This window comes from Trichomonas vaginalis, chromosome V (assembly GCF_026262505.1).
Source record: "Trichomonas vaginalis G3 chromosome V, whole genome shotgun sequence".
In the NCBI taxonomy this organism is placed as follows: Eukaryota; Parabasalia; order Trichomonadida; family Trichomonadidae; genus Trichomonas; species Trichomonas vaginalis.
The window spans coordinates 13,573,072-13,596,815 of NC_067207.1; the positions used below are offsets into that span (position 1 = coordinate 13,573,072).

General features: G+C 30.6%; 10 protein-coding genes across 10 annotated transcripts, besides 5 other annotated features; 5 read left to right on the forward strand and 5 right to left on the reverse strand.

The window, feature by feature from the left end:
* Nucleotides 1–520: 520 nt before the first annotated feature.
* Nucleotides 521–557: a mobile genetic element.
* Nucleotides 521–557: a terminal%2Cinverted (terminal inverted repeat of Banshee-A3 transposon ID:TVAGG3_0330580).
* Nucleotides 558–703: 146 nt separating this feature from the next.
* Nucleotides 704–741: a mobile genetic element.
* Nucleotides 704–741: a terminal%2Cinverted (terminal inverted repeat of Banshee-A3 transposon ID:TVAGG3_0330590).
* A 1,087-nt stretch (nt 742–1,828) lies between these two features.
* On the forward strand, nt 1,829–3,049 carry TVAGG3_0330600 (uncharacterized protein; the record flags this gene model as incomplete). The annotated part of the gene is made up of 1 exon (XM_001325841.1): nt 1,829–3,049. The coding sequence occupies one exon, from the start codon at nt 1,829–1,831 to the stop codon at nt 3,047–3,049; it is 1,221 nt and encodes a 406-aa protein (XP_001325876.1).
* A 729-nt stretch (nt 3,050–3,778) lies between these two features.
* On the forward strand, nt 3,779–4,572 carry TVAGG3_0330610 (C2 domain (calcium/lipid-binding domain, CaLB) family; the record flags this gene model as incomplete). Its single annotated transcript, XM_001325842.1, has 1 exon — nt 3,779–4,264. One exon carries the CDS (start codon nt 3,779–3,781, stop codon nt 4,262–4,264), a length of 486 nt encoding a protein of 161 aa, XP_001325877.1.
* A 175-nt stretch (nt 4,573–4,747) lies between these two features.
* Nucleotides 4,748–6,108, forward strand: TVAGG3_0330620 (uncharacterized protein; the record flags this gene model as incomplete). The annotated part of the gene is made up of 1 exon (XM_001325843.2): nt 5,105–5,905. The coding sequence occupies one exon, from the start codon at nt 5,105–5,107 to the stop codon at nt 5,903–5,905; it is 801 nt and encodes a 266-aa protein (XP_001325878.1).
* Nucleotides 6,109–6,580: 472 nt separating this feature from the next.
* Nucleotides 6,581–7,724, reverse strand: TVAGG3_0330630 (malate dehydrogenase; the record flags this gene model as incomplete). The annotated part of the gene is made up of 1 exon (XM_001325844.2): nt 6,708–7,706. One exon carries the CDS (start codon nt 7,704–7,706, stop codon nt 6,708–6,710), a length of 999 nt encoding a protein of 332 aa, XP_001325879.1.
* Nucleotides 7,725–8,235: 511 nt separating this feature from the next.
* Nucleotides 8,236–9,159, reverse strand: TVAGG3_0330640 (phospholipid acyltransferase family; the record flags this gene model as incomplete). The annotated part of the gene is made up of 1 exon (XM_001325845.1): nt 8,236–9,159. One exon carries the CDS (start codon nt 9,157–9,159, stop codon nt 8,236–8,238), a length of 924 nt encoding a protein of 307 aa, XP_001325880.1.
* Nucleotides 9,160–9,205: 46 nt separating this feature from the next.
* Nucleotides 9,206–10,511, forward strand: TVAGG3_0330650 (armadillo (ARM) repeat-containing protein family; the record flags this gene model as incomplete). Its single annotated transcript, XM_001325846.2, has 1 exon — nt 9,294–10,511. The coding sequence occupies one exon, from the start codon at nt 9,294–9,296 to the stop codon at nt 10,509–10,511; it is 1,218 nt and encodes a 405-aa protein (XP_001325881.1).
* Nucleotides 10,512–10,962: 451 nt separating this feature from the next.
* Nucleotides 10,963–13,423, forward strand: TVAGG3_0330660 (bifunctional inhibitor/lipid-transfer protein/seed storage 2s albumin superfamily protein family; the record flags this gene model as incomplete). The annotated part of the gene is made up of 1 exon (XM_001325847.1): nt 10,963–13,374. One exon carries the CDS (start codon nt 10,963–10,965, stop codon nt 13,372–13,374), a length of 2,412 nt encoding a protein of 803 aa, XP_001325882.1.
* A 582-nt stretch (nt 13,424–14,005) lies between these two features.
* On the reverse strand, nt 14,006–16,990 carry TVAGG3_0330670 (uncharacterized protein; the record flags this gene model as incomplete). The annotated part of the gene is made up of 1 exon (XM_051230421.1): nt 14,061–15,113. The coding sequence occupies one exon, from the start codon at nt 15,111–15,113 to the stop codon at nt 14,061–14,063; it is 1,053 nt and encodes a 350-aa protein (XP_051100151.1).
* Nucleotides 16,991–18,053: 1,063 nt separating this feature from the next.
* Nucleotides 18,054–20,924, reverse strand: TVAGG3_0330680 (protein ubiquitination; the record flags this gene model as incomplete). The annotated part of the gene is made up of 1 exon (XM_051230422.1): nt 19,624–20,924. A coding segment is annotated over one exon (1,301 nt), but the record flags the coding sequence as incomplete, so codon positions are not given.
* Nucleotides 20,925–21,442: 518 nt separating this feature from the next.
* Nucleotides 21,443–22,479: a mobile genetic element.
* Nucleotides 22,480–22,885: 406 nt separating this feature from the next.
* On the reverse strand, nt 22,886–23,500 carry TVAGG3_0330700 (dimethylallyltranstransferase protein; the record flags this gene model as incomplete). The annotated part of the gene is made up of 1 exon (XM_051230423.1): nt 22,886–23,500. The coding sequence occupies one exon, from the start codon at nt 23,498–23,500 to the stop codon at nt 22,886–22,888; it is 615 nt and encodes a 204-aa protein (XP_051100153.1).
* Between the last annotated feature and the right edge of the window lie 244 nt (nt 23,501–23,744).

Here is a 23,744-nt window from a genome sequence, read left to right on the forward strand (position 1 = left end):
TTATATACTATTCATCTATTAGTAAACACTACCGTATATTATTTTTTAAGTTATCTTATTTTTGAACTTTTATTCAAATCTTTGGTCGCAAGAAGAATTGCATGATAAATAAAAACATTTAATCAAAGTCAATTTTATTTTTCATATTCAAATGGACTGAGTGTTAACATTTAACATTTTTTGCTAATTGTCGTCAAAAATTAGGCGTAAAGCAAAAATTGATATTTCATATGGTTTATGATAGATAAGCATTATATTCCACTCATTATATTCGTAAATTTTGAGGTTTATCCTTCGCTTTTAACATCATTGAATTTGATTTTTATATAAAATAGTTATATATTAGAAAATAATATGAGTTTATGTGATATTATTTTTCAGAAGATTTCATTCTATATGCCTATGAAAAGTACTCTCAAAACTAACTTTTTCCTAATTATAATTAAATCTAGAATATTGTATTATGCTTAGTATTATTTCATTTTTCTCATTCAATTTAGAATTTACAAATGTCAAAAAATTGAGAGCTGTCACTTTTGATGAATTTCTGTTTATTACAATATTATTTTTCAGAAGATTTTGTGTTCTTCTTCAAAATTTTACTTTTTTATTAAAAAGAATCTTTACAAAATATACATTTACTTTAATTAATATTTAAAAACGTGCTCTATCAAAAGTTCCAAAAATTCAATATTTTAGCTTTTCTGAGGTGTCACTTTTGATGAATTTCTGTTTTCAACAATTGTAGTTAAATTTTGATACGACAATTCTTCGGTATTACAAAATACGAAAGGATCCGTGAAAATGACTAGAAAATCTCTTGAATCAGAAGAGAATGTAAAAAAATCTTTCTTGTGGCAATTTTTCATACTGTAAATAGATTATAAAATTTGTTTATTTTCGAATAAAAGCAAAAACAAAACAAAATTAACTAAACAATTTGATATAGCATAAATAGGCTTATCCAACAAGACCCAAATTAAGAGGATCTATTCTCAAATTCTCTGATTCTGAATCTGCTATCATTAAATTGATCAATCCGTCGATAAAATCTTGTGTCAACGAAAGTATTAAATATAAAGGCTCTCTGAATAAAATTATGGCCTGTATTGAAAATTTAGACTTATTTAATAGTGAGTTTGTAGCACCCAACGCCAATGAAGAAAGAGTAGCGATAGCTGTAAAAATGTAACCAAGAACTACTTGTCTGTGCTTCTGTCCAGACATATCATTCTTATCTATTTCAATTAAATAGATAAAAATAGGAATAAAGACTAAAGCTAATTCGGAAATTCCGAAAAGTGCATCGTATGACATAGAGAATATTGATACTACATAGTCTTCATCATATGAATCTGATACTAATATTGCTGCTTGGAATATCCATAAAGATAAGATTAATGGAGATGTGATGTTGAAAAAGTAATTGTAAATAAATGAGTTTTCACGATTGATAAAGATTGCAAAATCTTGTATAGATCGTATAAGAAATTGATAAGCGATATCTCCGACACAATAAGAAATATGTGCGGCAATATAGGCTTCATTAATATAATTTGGTGATAAAATAGTAAGAACTAGTAACGCAATTGTTCTGAGAAGTGTTATTAATCTGAAAATGAATCTACTGGGATAATCTTTGATAGATTTCTTTGTTTTAGGTAAGAAAAGTACAATAAGGCGCCATAGGAGGTATATTAATACGATCCCAAATGCGGAATAAATCAAATATGTGAGTGTATCTGTGGTGGTTGCTATTTTTGGAATTGAAAAAAAATTGAAAATTGACAGATTCTGAAAATTGACATCATAAAAGTGATAAAAATTTATGAGTAAAGTTAAAGAGAAACCGATTGTTTCGCAACAGAAAATATATATCTTTTCAGATAGAAAGATAGCTGCCAAAGTAAAGAATAAATTAGAATGCGATTCCCAAAATTTTATAATAATAACTATTGAAAGAACTACAATGACTATTGGAGCTGAAATGAATGTCGTAATAGATCCTGATCAGTGTAATATCTCGTTTAAAAAAAGCAAAGAAAATGCATTATACTTAGTAAAGCAATTACCAGATAAAAGTACAACAAAAGAAGAAATTCTTGCGATCTCCCCCGTTCTGTGGATCAGTGATCAATGCAATATGAAAGAATTCATTCAAAATTCAGAAAAAATTACTTCATTCGCCTTTAATCAAAGCGATTTCAATATGCTTATGAATTTTTCGCACAAAGAATTTATTGGTAATACATTTTATGATAGTTACAATAATTTTTATAATTCTCTTACAAAGAAAACATATTATCACTCACTAATCAAGCTAGCTCTCGGTTTAATTCCCAATGGTAAGTTCCCATCGCCACATCATGCTGCAGAAATGTGCTCTCTTTTTATAGATATTCTCTTTTCTTGTCCAAAAAATTTGAAAGACCAGCAAGAACAAGTTCAATCGATTTTTGAAATACTCAAAGATATTCTGCATAAGTCTAAATTGGATATCATCATTCCACCATTAACTTACTTGAAAATTGAGAAAATTAAAATTGATAAAAAAGAAAAAGAAGATTTATATCAGCACTTCAATTATGATTTGGATTTTAGTGAATATTCCCAAGAATTATTGGAGCATATTCTGTCATTTTGTCCAAGACATATTATTATTAGGACATATCATCCATATTATCATAAATTGTTTTGCACACTCCTCAAAATAGCTTCAAAAGAACGAGCTGTGCCCTCAGATAATGACAAATCATCAATCAGAGAAATGATAAAATTACATCGAACCAATATTACGTTTTTAACTAGCTTTATTGACTTTGCAAGACCCCTTCTTAGTCAAATTGATATGAACATTGATAGTAACATAATTCCTGCTGAAATTGACTCAGAACCTAACCTGAGAACATCAATAGTCAATTATATCAATAATGTTAGTCCTCCTATTAAGAAAGTTAACTGTCCAAACAATGCTGTTATCGATCAATTTTTGAATTTGCAATTTCCAAAAATTGAGCCATTAGACGATGAATTGGCTTTCTTGGATTAAGATTAGCATTTCTTTGTTTCGATTATTTAATTTTTGTATAATTTAAATTGTATTTGTATTATTATTTTTTATTTTCTCTGAAATTGTTAAATTCGTGCACAAATTTGGGTGTTATTTTAAGATACATTGTTAATGATCAATAGAATATTTTGAGATTCAAGGTTGAGAGGTCAAGATTTGATATCTACATGAAATAAATAGGAAATTTCTATAAATTAAACAGAAAACAAACATACTTGAACTCATAAGAAAAGTCACCTCTGTAATTTTGAATAAATCATCATTTATTTTGAAAAGATTCACCCAAAATTGTAAACAATTGACTTTTCAAAATTTATTATTGATATAATTGTTCTGCTATAAAATCTTTACTTAAGTCTATTAAGAAAACAAATAAATTGATGTCTCGAATGGAACGTTGGCGTGAGATCATCAAAAAAATTATCATTTTATGCTCTTCATATAATAATTTATTATTATATGAATTGATTCCGGTAAATTAAAAATTGAATTTGAATAACCGTAAATCACTCAGAATATTTTTTGAACTAAATTTTGCGGTTATAAATTTTTTGTTTCTACTCATAAATCTTGCTTGAAATGCTATTGGAAATATGCCTTCATCAATAAATCTTAATGCTCAGAAATGATGACCTAATGACCTCTCAAACTTCGATAGCGGGCTCACTCAAATTTTGAGAGTTCGATAGGTCATCATTTTTCATCTAGATGTCTAGCAATTACGAGTACATGCCTCTTATGAATGGCAACCGTGCATACATTCGCGTTGATGGTGCTGATACAGGCAGCTACAAGACAAATGGTAAGACAACACTTGTTGCAAGAGTTGGTCCAAGAAATAACTTCATGAACCACGCAGCCGAGTTCTCAGAAAAGGGATTCCCAACACAGACATGGGAATTCAAGTACAACGATCCATCAAGATCTTCATTCGTCGTTGTTCTCTTCAAGAAGCACATTTTCGGTGGCGACGAAGAGATCGGTGAAGTTGAGCTTCGCCTTTCAGCATTCGAACCAAATACAGTTGTTTCTCAAGAATTCACACTCTTGAGCCCACGCAACCAGTCAGTTCCAGCTCATGTCAAGCTTTCAGTCCATCTTTCAGAAGATGGCAGCTGCCCATTCTGCGCTCCATTTGGAGGAAAGCTTATGGCTAATGCTGAAATCCCACACAAGAAGACATACTTCCATTAAATTGGATTCAGATCTACATATATAATAGAGATTCGTACAATACATATACGAAATTTATATTATTTTGTTTTATATTATATTAAATCCTTTCTATCCCTTCTATCCTTAATTTAAAACATTTTTTCACAAACTAAAATAAAACGGGAAGCCAATAGATTATATTGCTTGATTTCCCGATTGATATTATTATTCTCTTTTACATGATCTGTTCTCATGAACAATAAATCTGAACGAAAATCGTTAAGTGAAGATTCACTCATTTGGATATTTCAGTATTACTATTTTTTGTAGATTTACTTGTGGTGTTGCACTCCTTGAATAATAATAGATATTGTAACAAATTATTTTCATTTTCGTGAATTTATATAATATTTGTTCTTTGCATTTGCTCTCTAATAAAATTTAGATAATAATTGATATTCAAACTCCTCGATGAAAATGATGCATCAAAAAAAATTTTTTTTCTAAATTTTTATGAAGAATCAAAATAAAGGATCCAGAGCAAATACTACTTCTCAAAAAAGGATCCCTATTAAGGAAAAGCCTGGCTACTATACAGTAAATAGTACTACCGAAAAAGGAAAGGTAAACATTATTTATGATCCTTCAAATATTATCAAAGATTTTCCTGAAACGTGTGGCTAATGGAAAGATGTTTTTGTTGGCTTTAATGAAGATTTCTATGAAGAAGAAGACCTTGAATTTGATGATAGTAGCGAATTTTCAATACATCCCGTTACAAAGAAAAACGTTCCAGCAATTGGCACGCCAGAATACTATTCATTACTAAGATTGAAAGAAAACGAATCAAACAATCAAATATCCGAGCTTTTATTCCAAATGTTATCGACTTATTCTACAGATTACGCCGAAAGCTTCAAAGAAAACAGAAGATATATGGGATATGCACCAGAAGGTGAGGAAGAAGATGATCAACCTTCATCAAGAAAAGGAAGCGAATTCCGTTCCCAACTTGATGCCGAATTCCAGAAAGCTCTTCTACATCAAGCTCAAATGAACATTACTATGGGTAACCGTCCATCTATCGATGATATAAGGATTGATGATATAGTTCAAGCAAATCAGGTTATGAAAAACGTTTCACAGCAGAAAGTTGAAAAACCACCTGCTAAAGTTGAAAAGCCACCAGCTACTAAACAAGCAGCTCCTGCCGCTAAACCTCCAGCTGCTAAGCCTCCTGTTATGAAATCAGAGGCAGGCACAAATACAGAAGGAAGACTTCCTCCTATTTCGAAAGAGGACCTAGTATTTAGGGAAAATAAACCTGCTTTACCAAAGAAACAAGAAAATGCAAATCCTCCTCAAAATAAACAAGAACCAGCTCCTGCTCCTGTAAAGAAGCAAGATACTACTCCTGCTCCTCAAAATAAACAAGAGACTGTTCAATCTCCTGTTAAGAAACAAGAATCTACAACAACAACTCCAAAAACTCAAGGAAATATAACTACTACTACTACAAAATCGCAAGGAAATATAGCGACTACAGCAAAAACTCAAGAAAATAAGACTACTACAAAGATAAATAAAGAAAAAATTTTGGTTGAAGATGATGATACAAGACTTCGTAACTTTATTGAAATTATGGGTTTAAATGCGGATGATGTGAACAAGACATCATAGAAATGAATAAAGTTTTAAGTATTTAAATATTTATAAAATTTCATCAATCTTTTCTAAAAATTTCAATTGAAAAATTCATGTTGTTGCCTTGCTGATTCTGATTTTAGATTACTCAACTTGATCTTCTCATGAATGATTCATATCTCATTATTCTTATTGGAAAATATAACTAATTAGTAAGCGATTCGTTAGTTCATACTTAATTGATTAAATTGATCTGTGATTATATATTGAATACATAGTTTTGAACAAAAATATTAGCAAATATCTTTCAATTTGGTAAAAAATGACAAAATATGATTCTTCATACATATGTAATGAAAGTCACCGCTTATTCAATCATTAAACAATGACTTTGAAATTCCAAAAAAAATTCAAAATTTCAAAAATAAAGCAAACTTTCTCATTTTTTATCTTGAAAAATCAATTTTCGAAATTTTTTTGGAAACCAAAAATCACTAATATTCAATTGTGAGATATTTTCTTTCTTTTTTTGACATATTATATGATATATTTGAAATATAATTTTTATCATATCAATTCTTTCCTTCAACAAGGTATAGACTTAAATATTTGCCATTGGTTATTACATAATTACTTTTATTTACTTTTTTGTTATAAATAATTTTATTATTTTTCTTATTTTCAACATGAATATCATTCATTTAAAATAAATGAGGCTTATTATGCAATTTCTTTTATTATGAGAAAACAAATTCAGTTTCATTAAGAACTAAATTTAATGAATTTAAAAATAAGTTTTTTTTCATGAATTATTTGTCATGAAAATGACTTACCGTATTCATTCCTCAGGTGTAGCGAGGATCTTAAGCTCGTTAAGGATTTCTTCTTCCTGTTGTTTGATCTTCTTAGCTGTAGCCTCATCAACTGGGAGTCCTTCGACGACGTGTATGTTTCCTTCCTTGTCGACAGTGCATGGGAAGGAGAAGAAGATTCCTGGCTTGACACCATAAGGAGATGATTCTGGAACAGGGACTGACATCGAAACGAAGTTGTCCGCTGGAGTTCCGTATAACCAGTCGCGCATACATTGAATTGCTGCCGTTGCAGCTGATGCGGCGCTTGAAGCTCCACGCATCATTGTAACCTTATTTCCACGTTGGGCGAGATCGGAGCTAAATTCTGTATTTACGTATTCTTCGGAGACCTTCTCGAGGATATGATGTCTGCCTGTTTCGTCTTGGTATTCTGCATTTGAGACATCTGGGATTTGGCTTGAAGATCTGTTACCCCAGATGACGACCTTGTAAACTTTGCTATGATGGACACCTAATTTTTGAGCAATTGAATAGACTGCTCTGTTATGATCCAATCTGGTCATAGCGCAAAAGTTCTTTGGGCTAAGATTGACTGCTGCTGTCATAGCAACAAGTGCGTTTGTATTTGTTGGCATACCAATGACTAAAACTTTGACAGTTGGCTTTGCAAAATCAGAAAGAGCTCTACCGTGTTCTGAATAAATCGATGCATTTCTCTGGAAATAATCAACAAGCTTTGTAGATGGTTTCTTCGGAAATGAACCGACAAGGAAAGCAACATCAACATCTCTGAAAGCTTCTTCAAGGTCGCTTGTTCCAATTACATGAAGAAGATGTGGGAATGTGCAATCATGAAGCTCCATAACAACTGCTTCAAGAGCTTTCATTGCTGGGCTGATTTCAAGAAGATGAAGAACAACATCTCTCTCTCCAAAGAGATCGCCATTAGCAATACGGAAAGCAAGGACGTAACCTATCTGGCCAGCGGCACCTGTAACAAGAACATGAAGAGGCTGTGTCATTTATCGGATTTTTTTTTTGTTGAATGGATTTGACTTGAGCAGAAAACGATCAAAAAGTTTCATTTCCTATCAAAATATTACAGAAATACAATAATTTTAATAAGGATACATTGACACTAAATATTTCCAATTATTTCGAACATTTGTCATAAAAAATCAATTTGGCATGAAGAATTTTATTCCTCAAAAGCTCATTACTCATCAATATGCTACCTTGGAACCATTTAAATGAGGAAAACCATTCCTTTTCTGATATATAAGTAAATTTCATCTTCAATTTGTAATCAGCTAAATAAAGATGATTATAATTGAAAGCATCTTTTAGAATATTACAACATTATGGCACAAATTGCAGAAATCATATGAGTTCGCATAGAAATCAAGTAATTCGCTAATATGAGTTTCAATTTCAACCAATTGTAAAACATTACTACAGTTTTCCTACACGATTTGATTCAAAACAAGTAGTGCATGAAATATAACTATTATTTACGTAACAAAATAGAGAATAATATAAAGATTATTATTTTCATGATTTAACTCGTTTGAGATATTGTTCTTCACAACGAGTATTGAGAGGAACTCTCATAATTACACTGAGAACATTGCGACAATCTGCAATCCATTCTTCATCAATGATTCCATCTCTGAAACGAGGAATATCTTGAGGAAGGGCAGTTCTTACCTTTAATGTTCCAAAAGGACGGCCAAATAAGTATATAATTTGTAAATATGGACCAATTAAAGTGAGATTTAGGTATTCACCGATAGATTCATGTTTAAAACCTATAATATGAACTCTACAATCATGAATTTCTTGTCCAATTCCAAATTTTTTGAATCTCAGAACAGAAAGTCCATTAGAAGTTGCGCATTCAGGGAAAATAACTAATGGACAATGAAACCTTTCTCTTGCAAGTTTCAGGGCATCTGTAAATTTCATTTTCTTGCCATACCTGCAGAAATTTCTTACTAATAATTGGTCAAGAAGCATAGGAAATATAGATTTAACAAGAACATTCTCTGCATCTATCGGAACACAGTAAATCGGAGAATAGTTACAGTCTAAAAATATCGTATTTAGAATAGAGCCAAGATTCGAAATTATTAAATCTCCTTGACGAGGATAAATATGTTCTGTAATGTCACGGTATTGATCAACTAAAGGTGTTGGCTGAATATCGACTGATGTTGTCCCAGTAAAAAATCTATAGACTTTAAAAAGTCCTTTTTTGATTAGTATTTGTAGGAATTGAGTTGCTCGTGTTGCATGTAGTAATGATAAAAGTATTTGTATACAAATAAATGGAGGATATAAAATAATTAAAATTGGAAGTTTTAAAATTACAATGATATGATATATTATCAGCAGAACATATGGCTTTTTGAATCTGTTTCGCGCAAATGGATCAATCCTATCGACTTCTTGATATCGATCTGATTGAACATACATTTTTTTTATTTTGGAAAAAAAATCACTTTCTATTCAAATATCTGAAGATCATATTCACATATGGGAACCAATTCAAGGAAGGAATTTCTCTTCATTTTTCAATTGTTGTAATATATAAAGTTAATTTATTGAATATGGATGTAGAAAAGATCCAAATTCAAGAACAAACCATATTCAATAATGAACAAAACAATCAATATCAAGATATGGACATCTTGAATTCTCAAATGGAACTGAATTCTAGAATGATTTTATCAACAAATACAGATGAAAAGATCCAAGGATATAGTTTCTTTAATTCATCAAAATTAGATCCAATATTTGATATCCAGCAAGTTGTAGACGATGATCAATCACATCCAAATTTAATAATAGCAACAAATGCATATATATACAACTTAAACCACAAAAGAAATGCATCAAATGAGACATTTTCACGAATATTACATGAAGAAACAGAAAATGAAATAACAATTTCTTTGAAAATCAATGCACTTTATGCAAAATCGATATTAATCAAAGAAACAAATGATTATATCCAAGGTGAACTCATTTTAATCGTTTCTCGCGCAGCAAAATTATTATCTTTATTTCTTGAAATTGAAACAGAACTAGAAAATGCTACAGATGTTATTGAAATGGCGTCAAATATAGAAATGATTTGCCTACATCTCATGGAGACTCCCAAAAAATTTCTTGAATATGGATTTCTTCAAATTTTTCTCTTGTCATTCGATAAATTTAGAGTCAACGCAAATGTGAAATTAATAGAATACTTGTGTCTCTCACAACCTCACTATATTTATGAAAATAATCCTACAATTATTGATTGGCTACTTCAATATGTTTTTGATGATAGCTTTAAAGATAAAATACTTATCTCACTTGCATCATTTGCAAATTTATCTCGAGATGTTGTTTTGATGCTACTTTCGAAGAATGATTTTGTAGATTTTATTGATTCGCAATTAGAAAGCTCACAAACCAAGACACGGAAGAGAATTGCGATTCTTCTATCCAGTTTTGCAAGATATGCAGAATTTGATGAAATATTTCAGTATTTAGAGTCAAGAAATTTCGGAAATCTTGTTTTAGACTTTTTAGATACCCCGAACTTGTATTTTCTAAGGATTCTTATTGAGGGAGTCCTGGAAATTCTTCTGAAAGGAAGAATGATCATATTTGATCAAGAAATTGATCTAATTGAAGAATTAAATGAATTGTATGAGGTAAATTTAGAAGAGAATTCGAACGAACGATCTAAATTGATATTTCTATCACGTTATAAAGATGTTCCATTATCTGATCTCATTCTTGATGTTATTACGTACTATGACAGAGAGGATGAATAATTCTCATATATTTAGTAAATGTTATGCTATCTGTAATATAAAAAAAAGATTTTTTTTCTCCAAAATCAACATCCATCAACGATTTATCGCGTAAATTATTCAATTCTCTCAATTTTTGATAGAGAGGCAACCAAGAATTCATATTCCCCAACAGAAGCTTTAAAAGATTTAATAGAATTTGAATCAGAATCAAGGGTTTTGACAACTTTTGAATTTCATTACAAAAAATTGAATTGTCTGATACGAATTCTATAATTCTGTCAATTCTAAGGGATATCAAGTAATACTAGAAAAACCATTAAATCCATCGATAGATGAGTAACAAACGCTGTTCAAAACCGTTTCTGATAGATAACTTTCAATAAATATAATGATTTTATTTTTGGTTTATTTTACACAATCTGCATTACTTCCCACGATTCTAAATGACAACTTTGACATTAGGTTATTAATGGAAGATGTGCCAGCCCCTGTTTTCAGCTCTCTTGAAACAACAGACAATGATGACTTTGAAAAGAACTATGATGTTGATGTAACAATTAGTAGTACTTATTCAAATACTGATATCCGTCGTACTTTTGAATACTATTACTCAACAATTCACATAACTAATACGAAAATAGAAAATAGTCAAGCATTTGGCTCAGATACAACTTCCGGATCTGGAGGAGCCATTTGCATGTCATCTTGTACAATGATTGCGTCTGCTTCAGAATTCAAATATTGCAAGGCAGTTTTTAGTGGAGCTTCATGCTCAATTTCTTCTGATATATGCCTTGATAGATGCAAATTTACTAGTAATACTGCATACCGATACGGAGGCGCCATCCATTATCAAGGTAGTATTGATTTGGGAAATTATGCTAATGGTAACACATTTTTATGCTATAGTAGTGAGTTTATTTCAAATGTTGGATCTGAACTTGGCGGTGGCCTATCTTTTGCTACCACTTCCAGTGTTTATTTGCAAGATTGTAAAATCCAACAAAATTCTGCAGCATTCTGTGGTGGTGGAATATATTCTTGCAATACAATCTATCTGAAACTCTTTAATACAAAAGTTTACTCGAATAGTCTTACATACGATTCATTAACTAAAATTGAAGGAAGTTCTTTCCGCCCAGTAAAGCAAGGAGGAAAGAAAATGTCTAATACTCCAACATTAGGTATCCGTGGTGGAGCTGGAATTTGTGTTATTACAGATTATGAAGTTAATTCGCGCAAATTAGTCTCTCAATTTTTCTCTCAGGGCAACTGTTATGGCGGAAATACCGCAGGAAGTAAAGCCTATTCAAAGGGACAAGGTGCCGGCCATGCAATTTTGATTGATGGAAATTGTCGACTCCAATCAATGAATGATAAATTCAGCTACACTGGCAAATTCGATAACGTTGTTTCTAAAACAGGAGAAGCATCAAGCTTTCCTTTTATCATGCAAACAGTTCAAAATCCTCCCAGTTGCAGTGATATGCCATCAGCAATTGCTGCAAGTGATCCCACAAAGACATCACTCGCACGATTAAGCAACAATGGAAATTATCAAATCACAAGTAATATTGTACCACCTTCAATATATACATATGTTGCAACTCCTATCTCCAAGTTACCAGCTACAACAAAAGTAACAAAAAAGTCGACAGCTGTTAAAAATCCTCCATGGATTAAACAATACAAAACATTATCTATGCTGCCAACTGCAATCAAAACACCATTCAAGACAGTATTTTCAACAGCTCATAAAACTCCATTCAAGACAGTATTTTCAACAGCTCATAAAACACCATTCAAAACTCCATTCAATACAGTATTTTCAACTGCACATAAAACACCATTCAAAACTGTATTTTCAACTGCTCATAAAACACCATTCAAAACTCCATTCAATACAGTATTCTCAACTGCACATAAAACTCCATTCAAAACTGTGTTCTCCACAGTTCATAAAACTCCATTTAAGACTGTATTTTCAACTGCTCATAAAACACCATTCAAAACTCCATTCAATACAGCATTTTCTACGGCTCATGATACTCCATTCAAGACCCCATTTTCAACAGCTCATAAAACACCATTTAAGACTGTATTCTCCACAGCTCATAAAACACCAATCGAAACTCCATTCAAGACAGCATTTTCTACGGCTCAAAAAACGCCATTTCAAACAGTATTTTCTTCTCCAGGTGTTTCTAAATACGCAACCCCATTTTCGACAAGACATTCAACACCAAATAGTACGCCTTTCTCAACTGCTCACTCCACAGTATTTTCAACACCCCATAATACGCCATTTGTGACATTTGCTCCCACAAGATCTGTTTTCCCCGGATGGTATGTTCCTCCAGAATCATTTGAAGGGCCAAGTACAAAGACATTAATTTCTACATGGTATGAAACCAATGTTGCAACAAAAATAGTTTTTGAAACAAATATAACAGATGAGGACGGAAAGTACTATGTAACATATACTGATCAAGAAACTGAAGTAATTTCAATTATCGCGATTCAAACAGAAGCATATATTTCTCTCCAAGTAAATTCTGGAGGTGAAAAACAAAAAGCAAAATTTGGATTACCAATGATCATTGGAATATCCGCTGGTGGGGCTATTCTTCTAATTCTCTTAGTTGCTCTAATTTTATTCTTTACATTAAAAGCAAGGAAAGAAGAATCTTTTGAATCAAGTTTGGAAATGGCTGAAGAGACAGCATATAATGTTCACTCTTCACAAATAACATCTGTTACGAATGACAATCCACTTTGGACTACCACTATTGAAGGTGATCGTGAGGATCCATTTAAAGATGACTTCAATGAAATAGTGAATGATAATTTCTTCACTATTAAAGAAACCGGCCTTGAATAACATTATTATCTCTTCTTGTTTGATCTATATAAACGTATGTATATCTAAGTTATGATGATTAAAAATTTACCACTTCATGTGATTCCCATGAGAAATTTAAAGCTTTCTTCAGCATTTAAATCATATGAATCAAAACTTTTTGTAAATTTTTATATGCCTATGATTATATATGAATAGCTTAATATGCATATTTCATATGAGCTAAAAAAGAAACTACGGACAACATAATGAACAAATAGTATCTCTTGTATTTTGATTTGATAAATATTACCATTTCATTTTTGTCTCAATTAAGTAAGGGTGTCGTTTTGTCTCCCCCAAGTTGGGACACTAGGGGACAAAAATTGAGGAGATTTGTTTGATGAAGTCGAGTTCCTTTAAATTAAGAATCAAAAATTATTTCCATTAAAATAGAACAATCAGTAATAAGATATAGATGCATATAATCAAAAAGAAATATAAATAACAAATGCAAAAGATCAGTAATAATATATAGGTGCAAATGGCCAATAACAGGATATAGGTGTATAAGATCAAATAGAAATATAAGAAACTATATACTCAGTGCAATGATCAAATAAATAATAAGATATATGTGCAAATGATATAAGTCAATCTAATCAAATGATAGTTTTACCATGTATAAAAAAATGTAGTAAAATATACAAACAATAAATATAAATTATTTATTCATCAAACATTTCTTTAATTACAGTAATTCTTCTCATTACATCATTTTGTATGAGAGCTTCTCCGGAGTCAACTTTTCCGCCAGAAAGGAGATTCTTTATTCTGGACAAAGAGTCAGGCGATGCATCCTTCAAGACACGCATTGCTTTGACTGAATCTGAACTTGTTATCTGTTTCAATGAGTTGGAAATCGAATTCTGGAGTGACAAAGGCCATTTATCTCCAATCAAATTCCTTAAAGATGCTGGAGTTTCAACCATTTCCTCAATTTCTTGTTTAATTTCAGGAATTTGCTGTTGGGCATGAGGAATTTCAACAATTACTTCATCGACAAGTTCAGGAGATGTTGGGATATCACTACTTTCAGGGATTTCAGTTGAATTCTCATCAAAAAACCGAAATTCTGAAATTTTTGCAGTGAATTTCTGGTTGAAAGGCTTTCTTTCAGGGAGAACAGGTGTTTTTAGCTCTTTTACACCCTTTATTGCACATATTTGCTGCTTCAAATTCTCAATTAAACTCTTTTTGTTCTCAATTGACTTTTTGTAGGCTTCTATCTGCATTTTGTAGTGTTCTATCTGCATGTCAAGCTGCGTATTTTCGTTCTTGTAGACGTCAAATGATCCAAAGAGTTCTTTTTTGAGTCTCATCAGTTCATTCTGGTTTTTTGTGTAGGAAACCTTTCGGGTCTTCTTCAATTGCTCGGAATTCTTCTTTTCTTCCATTGTTTTCTTCCGGATCTCGATTAATTGACCGACCAAATGATTTTTATATTCTTTTTCTTTGTTTGACTGGCCATGGCTCTGTATGGAGTTTAGTATGATGTTCTGGGACTCAACGGGCAGCAAACAGTCATCGTTAAACGAAAGGTTGGAAATATCATTTGAGATATTTTTGTCTTCAATGAGTTTTTTGATCTGTGTTATCTGGTTCCTGCATATAAAGATCTGGAATTCAGGGAAACAGATGCCAGTAAAGAACTGGAGTGGCATTAAATTCAATTCTTCAGGAGCAGGAGTTTTAATCGACAAAAGGAGAGGGATTTTCATCTTTACTGATGATCTGTTGGACAACAAGAAGCAGAAATAGGAGTAAATGGAAGGAATTAAATTCTTATAAACGGAAATCGTGTTAAAGAACGCGATAATGTAATCGGAAGTCTTGAACGAGTTCTTAGTGTCATATTGGATGAGTTTGGCCACAAAACTTCCTATTTTTTGTATAGGTTGATAGTCAATTTTTTGAGATTTAGTAAATTGATCGACAGCGGCAACAAATTCCGTGCAATTATTGACTCCTAATGGCTGATTATCAATACTTTTCAACAAATTCTGGATTCTTCCCACTAATTTTTCAATTTTAATTTTATTCAAGTGGGAAGTTATCTTCCAGAACGCCGTATCAATCTCATAAGCCTGTGTCTGCGTTGGAGAGAAGAAATCCGGTACAGTATTGTTCAATCTCAACAAGTTCATAATATTATGCAAAAAATCTTTGTTTGAAGCACTATCAGTATCAGCCAAAGTATAAACAAACATTATAATGTTAGAAAATCCATCAATGAAACGTTTTTTGTTAAAATGTTTCAAAGAATTCATTAAAACACTCTCATTCTTGATGGAAGGCTCGATTTCAACCATTTCATTGATGATTTCATCACGGAGATTGAAAAATCTGAACAAATAAATGAAAATTAGCAAACAATTCAAAATATCTTGGTTGTTTGAAAGAGAATTCGAAGAAATAATAAGAAGGAAAGCACTGACGTCAAGAGATCCACGTGATATCATGTCAAGTTGCAAAATTAAGTCACTATTCTCTTTTGAATAATTTTTTTGGAGGTTTTGACATGATTTCACGACCAATTTGGTCAGAACTCTATGGTCAATTGACAATGACTTGATAAATTGTACAAATTGACCGATAAATTTTGGATCATCTTGATTTTTCAAAAAATCTAAGTCATTTTCATTCAATCCAGGCAAAACAGACCTTTCCATCAAGTATAACAAACTATTTCCGAACTCATCAATCAATTCTGAGTGATTTAAAACACTTTTTGGCTGATTATTAAAATCAATTCCATGATTTTTGAAAAATTCAAACAAGTAATCATAACAAACATCATTATTACCATGTATTGCTGCATTGTGTTGACAGGGAATCAACAAACTCACAGTATAAAACAGTTTTGGAGCCAAATCTTGTTTAATTTGGCGAAAAATCGATCCGAAATCAGGAATTTCGCTATAATTCACTTTGTTTGCATCAACATCAAACAAAAACTGCAACAAAGGTGTGAAAGAAGTGTTAGATATTTTGAGATATTCAATAAAAAGATAAACAAAGTTTTTTCTTATATATTTCATAATACTATTATAATTATCATCATATATACTAATTAATTTTGATTCAATTTGATTTTTCAAAAAAATTATTTTTTCATTTGACAAAATTTCAGTCAAAACAGGTATAAAAACATCTTTCTTCATTGCGATGGATGCCAATGTGCGCACATAAGTCAAAGAAACAGAGTTATCATAGGAACATATCGATAAGTAGTCCAATGTCATGAAAAACATGTGGACAAGGTAAATTTGTGTAAGTTGGTCGGTCAAACCGATAATTTTTTCTGAAGAAGAGCCATTGAATTCGGAATAAGCTTGATTCATCACTGATTCTGATAAAAGACTGATGACATCACTGAAATTGGATGGCCTAGTGATTAGTTTAGAGATTCCGGTGATGAAATCATGTGAAAAAGTGTTTGTATCCAAATTTGAAAAAGATTTTAAAGAAAGAAACACTTTTTCAAGGTTTGGAGGATACAGATGGCTACTATTAATGTCAATACCTGCATCCGATGTCACTTTGATGTCTTGTTTCGTAAGTGCGTCGATGACATTTAATAATAAAAATTTTTCTTCGTTTGTGATATGCATTTTACCTGTAAAAACACTTGCATTGTCTGATGTTGTCGTTCTATGTTCAGTTTGATGTTTAATTGTATGGAATCTAGTTTTTGAATTGTATATCTGTTAAAACATGCGGAAATGCTATTGATTGACTCTGCAAAAACAATAATCTCTTGTATCTTTTTGATATTCGTAGTTAGCTGGTCAAGAAACTGCGTAAAATTTTCAAATTTTATAAAAGCTCGAGTGTGATTTGGTCCTAAGTCAATTTCTTCTATTAAAATGAGCAATTCAGTTATGATACTTAACGTGTCATTAATGATATTTGTATCTAATCGCTCGTTACTTGAAAATTTTGATAATAATTCGGTAATTTTAGTTTGAAAAACCTCTGCTGACTGACTTCTCGGAAGATATGGTATAATTGTGGCTAGTCGGATCGTCCAAAATCGAATTTTTTATGTATAAATCAAATGTTTGTAAAACATAAGGTCTTGCACCACATTTTGGTACCGAATTCATGATGTAAAGAAGTGAGCACCACTTTGTGATCAAATCATCGTTGGATAAATTTGGAATTTCACGAGAAAATTGTTGCAAATTTGTAAAATGAGGCTCAGGACCTGATTTAATCTCCATAATTCGATGAGTAAGTTCTTCCCTAAATGAGTTGGACTCCGATTGCGGTATTTTAATGTAAGAAATTTTGTTCCGCTTTTGGGAGTCGTTCATTTGACCCTCAATTTCAAATTTTCTTATAAATCTTGCTATTGTTAAAGGATTTTTATCACACACATAAAATAATGCAAATATTACATATAAACATTGTGGTTTTGACTTAATTTTTTTCAAATCAATTTTTAGATCTAGATTTATTCCTACATTTTATTAGAAAATCCCAGAAACAAAGTGAATCATTGCGATTAATCACATTAAATACGAATTTAATTTGAGATGTTTGATTTCACAAAATTTAATCATTTATTCTTGATATCATGTCGATAGTTTAGAATGAATTAGTGAGTTATGACAAACATTTGCTCTTTTGGCTCATTTTTATTGTATGATCAGTAAGAATTTTTATCTTGATGCAGCACTCCGCGTTTTGCATTGTACGCCAAATACACAAGACAATGTTAAGAAGTTTTGCAATAGCACCAAACAAACAGATTCTAATAAATTCATTTTTTTACTAAATGAATATTTCAATCTCTTAGATCAGAACTATAAAGATCTATCAAAATATCCAAATGTTGAATTTATTGAAATTTATATTAATCAAGTTACAAAAAATGATCCTCTCCTTCCATCTTTCAAAAATTATTTTATTTTTCTACTACAATATCTGGAAGACAATCAAATAATACCATTTACTCAATATGATAATTTACCAGAAACAATTAACAAACAATTTTTAAGAGGTTATTGTCACATTTCACGTCTTTCCGATAATCAAATAGCATTTTTCTTATACAGAGGCGTTCATTGGTATATTTACATGAATGATTTATTCATGGATATAGATTTTCTTGAAATTGACCAAAGCAAAACAATAATTTTGTTTGAAACTAACAATCAACTGTCATATTGGCGTAATTTGAAGAATTCTAACATATCAGATATAAGTTTGAACACATCACAATATGATTTTCCCAATACTAAAATTAAAATTTTGATTATTGATCAAATCAAAGAAGTAGTATCAGGAATCCAAGAAATAATGAAGCCAACAACTTATAGTGACTTAGAAAGATATGCAAAAGAACAATTCCCTTATTCAGACTCTATTAAAATTTCTTTTATCAATAAAAACAACGGATTCAAAGAACTGACAAAATACAACTATTACAATCATTGTGACGAGCAAATTACAATTCAAGGGGTTACTTTTAATCCAAAATTCAAGTGCATCGTGATAACTTCGAAAGATCCAATAATAACATCATATTCTTTCTATTTTAATGCAATAGATCCAAAAGAACGCCTATCAGAAATATTTGAAGATGAAAATTTAGAATTATTTTATTTATTAGAAAATTCTCTTGCACCTGCTACAAATACAAAAGATAATAACATAGATACACTCTATTTATTCATTCCAGGATTTGCTTTACAACCAAGATTAGTTTGAAAAATAACATCCAAAATAAACTAATCGAATTATATTTCTATTCAGGGGTTTTTAAAATGGGGTGCAAAAAAGTGCAAACACGATTATTTAAAATTGAATTTTCTCATTTTTTTCCGCGTTTGAAATTTTTTGCATATTTTACATTATGACCCTACGCATGTGCATTGTTTTGCTTATTCAAACAGTTTATTTTTGAGTGAATCTCTCTGTATTTTATTTTTCTGTGTTGTAAATCTCAAAATTTCAAATTTACTAAATCCTAAGAATAATCATTATACTCAGAATTCGTTTTTAAAATTTCTATAATATAGTAATAACATCAAGGAGAAATGCAAATAGAATCTGAACATCATTATCATTATCTATATATGATCACAAGTCATATAGTCGTTTTCTTTCTATATTTTAATTGAAAAGTTTAATTATTCTTTTATTTTTTTTAATGAAACTTATCTTCGAAAATATCAGAAAAAGAATAAATAGTATCTTATGTAAGAGCATTATTCGTTACCACCATGTGAAATAAGAAGTTCAGCTGTTTCTATTCTATTATAAGTTGCAGCAATTTGAAGTGCGGTTTCCCCATCATTATCTTTTTCATTGATATTCGCACCATGTAAAATAAGAACTTCGGCAGTTTCTTCACTATAGTTCATTGCTGCATAATGAAGAGCGGTTTTTCCATTTTCATTTTTTTCATTGATATTTGCGCCATGTGAAATAAGAAATTCAGCAGTTTCTTTATTATTGTGCATTGCTGCAACATGAAGTGCAGTCTTTCCATAATTATCTTTTTCATAGATACTTGCACCATGTGAAATAAGAAGTTCGACAGTTTCTATACTATTATTTTCTGCTGCAATATGAAGAGCTGTCTGTCCATTAATATCTTTTTCATTGATATTTGCACCAATTGATAGGAAATATTCTAAAAGGGATGGAATATTAAACATCACTGAATAAATAATGCATTTGTTAATTGCATTAGTTTGATCAAAATAAACTAAAAATGATTCAAGATTATTATACAATGCACAATAATTCAAATCTATTTCTATATTGAACTCATTCATCAAGAATGTAACAAAATCAATATTGTGTGAAATAATTGCATAATGCATGCTTTCTTCATCTGGTTCTTGATATTTCAAACATTCACTCATGATATCTGGATTTCCGCCTAAAAATGAAAATTCAAGACATCTTTGAGTTATTTCTGAGCTAAATTTTGTTCTTAAAAACTTGAAACAATCAACTGCTCCATGGTAACAACATAATTCAAGTAATGAATATCCTTCATAAGAGTATGGATATAAATCGCATTTAAGTTTTTGATTTTGATCAATTTCATCTCTTTCAGTGAATATGATGAATTTTTCTAGGTCATTATTCATAATCGCGCTGTAAATTGTATTTTCTGTATGAATATCAAGATTTTCTGTTTTAAAATTTTCGAAATCAAGAGATTTGTCTAATTTAATTCCATATTCTTTATAAAGCAGAAATTTGGAAATGATATTAATTCTTTTGACCTCTTCTACATGGTATTCATCAGATATCAGTTTGGAAAGAGATAAATATGACTTTGTATAGCGATTATTATAAGGAATGATATTTAAAATATCTTTTATAATATTTGTGGGGAGACGTTTCTTTGAATCAATCAATTCTGTTTTGATTATTTTGTAAATTGAGTTTAAATCTTCTTCATTTTCCGTTTTTAGCTGATACAACGCATTGTACGAATCGATGTAGTATTTGTAGTTACTTCGTAATTCGATGTATTTGTTTGGATGAATGTCTTGATTGGAAATTAAAAAAATTTTAAAAAGGGCCTAATTGCGTTTTTACCATATAAAATAATTCACAAACTCATTAGAAGAAAAACTATTTTATACATGCGGAAAACAATGATCCCAAAAATTTCAGATCTAATTTATGAATTTAGATTAAATTCATATATAAATGAAATGTAATAGTCGTTGGCAATAGGATTTTCATCCAGATGCTTCTAATAGAAGATTTTTTGGCAATCACTCAAAATCAATTGATTCTTTGAATCTAGATAAAAGCTCATATTTAACTAAGTACCACTTTGTTTTTATTTTTCAAAAGGTAAAAATTGATATTTTTTTTTAATTTCTCTAGTTTAGAGCCTGAACTAATAGATAGCTCATATGGAAAAAGTGAAACTATTATAGTGTGGGAAAAATCAATGTCCTACCACTTATATACATTAGTAACTTGAAAAACTGTTTAATTTTAATTGTAAACCTTGTCTAATTCACATGTTTATTAAATTTATTTAGTTCTATATATTATAATTAGTTAAGGGTGCACACGAGAGGATCATGTAAACTTCAGAATTTAGAACCTTATTTTTAGGCATTATCTTGGCTACCTATTTAGGCTCGAAAAGCAAAAAATATCAAAAAATACAACTTGACTCCATTATGACCCTTTCATGGAGGTAGTTTTTATCCGCTAGTATTTTCCCTTTGAATCTCTTTACAATTCGAAATCAAATTCAAAACTCAGTAGAAGAAAGGAAGAATCGACTTACTACGGTTGTAATACAAATAAATACATATATTTAATTATTTTATTTACATAATAATTGTTTGAAGCTCATATTCCATCAAATTTTTAAATAAAAACATTAAAATGTTGAAAATGTTCATATATTTTAATAGGGTTTTGGCACTTTATTGAGGAATTACTACATACATAGTCGAACTGAACTTGATATTTTGAAATTTAAATTATTTATCAAAATTAAAATTTAACTTGAAATTTATAATTATTTAGTCATATTTTGCATAATTCTAAGTAGATTTGTAAAAAATCAAGAAAGAAAAATTTTAACGTGCTTTATTTTTTCTTTTTTTAATAATAATACATATTATTATATAATTAACATATTCATAATGTTTCACCTTTCAAAAATATAATCCTCCTCCTCTCAAATAAACGTACATACGGTGGCCTCTTTTTTCAAAAAATTAAAATTTGAAATTTTGGGCTCAAATATTAGAGATTTTTTCAACCTTCAACGATATATGTTGTCTATATCAGACCTCCTTTCTTTTTGATACTTAACATTGTTCCTAAATCTTAGCCGTTAAGGCTGTTCTGAAATATTTTTTTTTTCGAAAAAATTCAAAAAAATTCTTAAAATTCAAAAATCCCTTAATTCCTGAGGATTTTGGAAAAAAGTTTTACATGAACATGTGTATATTATATGAAGTATATTGATAAGGTAAAAATCAAATTTTTATTGCATATTCATCGAGAAAATAACTAACGAATCCCTCAAAATTGAGAGGGTAATCCTCCTCCTCTCAAATAAACGTACATACGGGTGCACCCTTAATAGTTTTAATATTTATTGTTTTCGCTTGATTATAATTTCAAGAAATCTGACCAAGTGCTTTCTTGGATATTTTGGATCAAGGTTGGCAAGCTCTGTGCGCAAAGCTTCAGATTCTGTCCTAGAAAACTCTTCGAAATACTGAGGAATCTTCAAATCAGCGTAAAGTTGTTTAATATCATTAACGTACTCTTCATGGCCGATTTTTTCTTAAGAATCTTCTTTTGATCGTCATTGGCCAACTCATAAGCCTTGCAATAGCACCAACTAATTTTTGCGTCCTGAATATCAGTTCCAATCTTACCTGTATGCTTTGGATCTCCGTAAACATCGATATAATCATCTTGAACTTGGAAATAGTTGCCTAATCTGATCATAAACTTTTCAATATCTTCAAATTTGTCGTCAACATCGTATATTTGACTTCCAATAAGGCCAAAAAACTATAGGAGAGACAACTGTATAGAATGCTGTTTTGTATGTTACAATTTGGTTGTATTCTTGGAATGATGGTATTTTTGCTATGAAATCGTATGTTTGGCCAATAGTTGTGTATGTACCAATCTTACGTGAGAATTCAATTAACTTTGCGTAGTATTTAGTATTGAGTTTGTTGCGAATTTTGTCCAATAAGACATAAGCTAGATCTTGAAGAATAAGACCATCATTAACAGCTTGGTCACCAATTTCTTCACGTTTGTACCAACATTCTTGGCCTCTTCTCGTTTCAGATTGATCCATCAAGTCGTCGGCTATCAAATAACCAGCGTGAATGATCTCTTCAACCCAGCCGAGATAATATCCAACCTTAGCTTCTTCAGAATCTGGTGAGTATCCAGTTAATTCAAGATAAACAGCTGCAGTCATAATTCCTCTAAGCATTTTTCCGCCTTTTGTTGAATATTCAAGCATATCTATGCAGTGTTTTTGTACCCAGTCAACAGTGAATCCGTTGAGAAACTGGCTAATGCATTCTTTAACTTCTGGATAGAAAGCAAAAAATTCTTTGCTGCAATTCATATCAAAAAAGATAATTGAATGGAGATCACCAATTTATTTAAAAAACAGACCCTCAAAATTTATCGTTTTTTCCCAAATTTGCCAACACATCATAATTCTATAATACATACAAATACACAACGTTCAGAAGAAATCGATATATGAAGAGTTTACTACAAAGACCTATTCAATGGTGACAGGAAAACATGTCAAAATTACCCGAATGAAGCATGTGCATCATATTACTACTTAGGAAGTTTGTCTA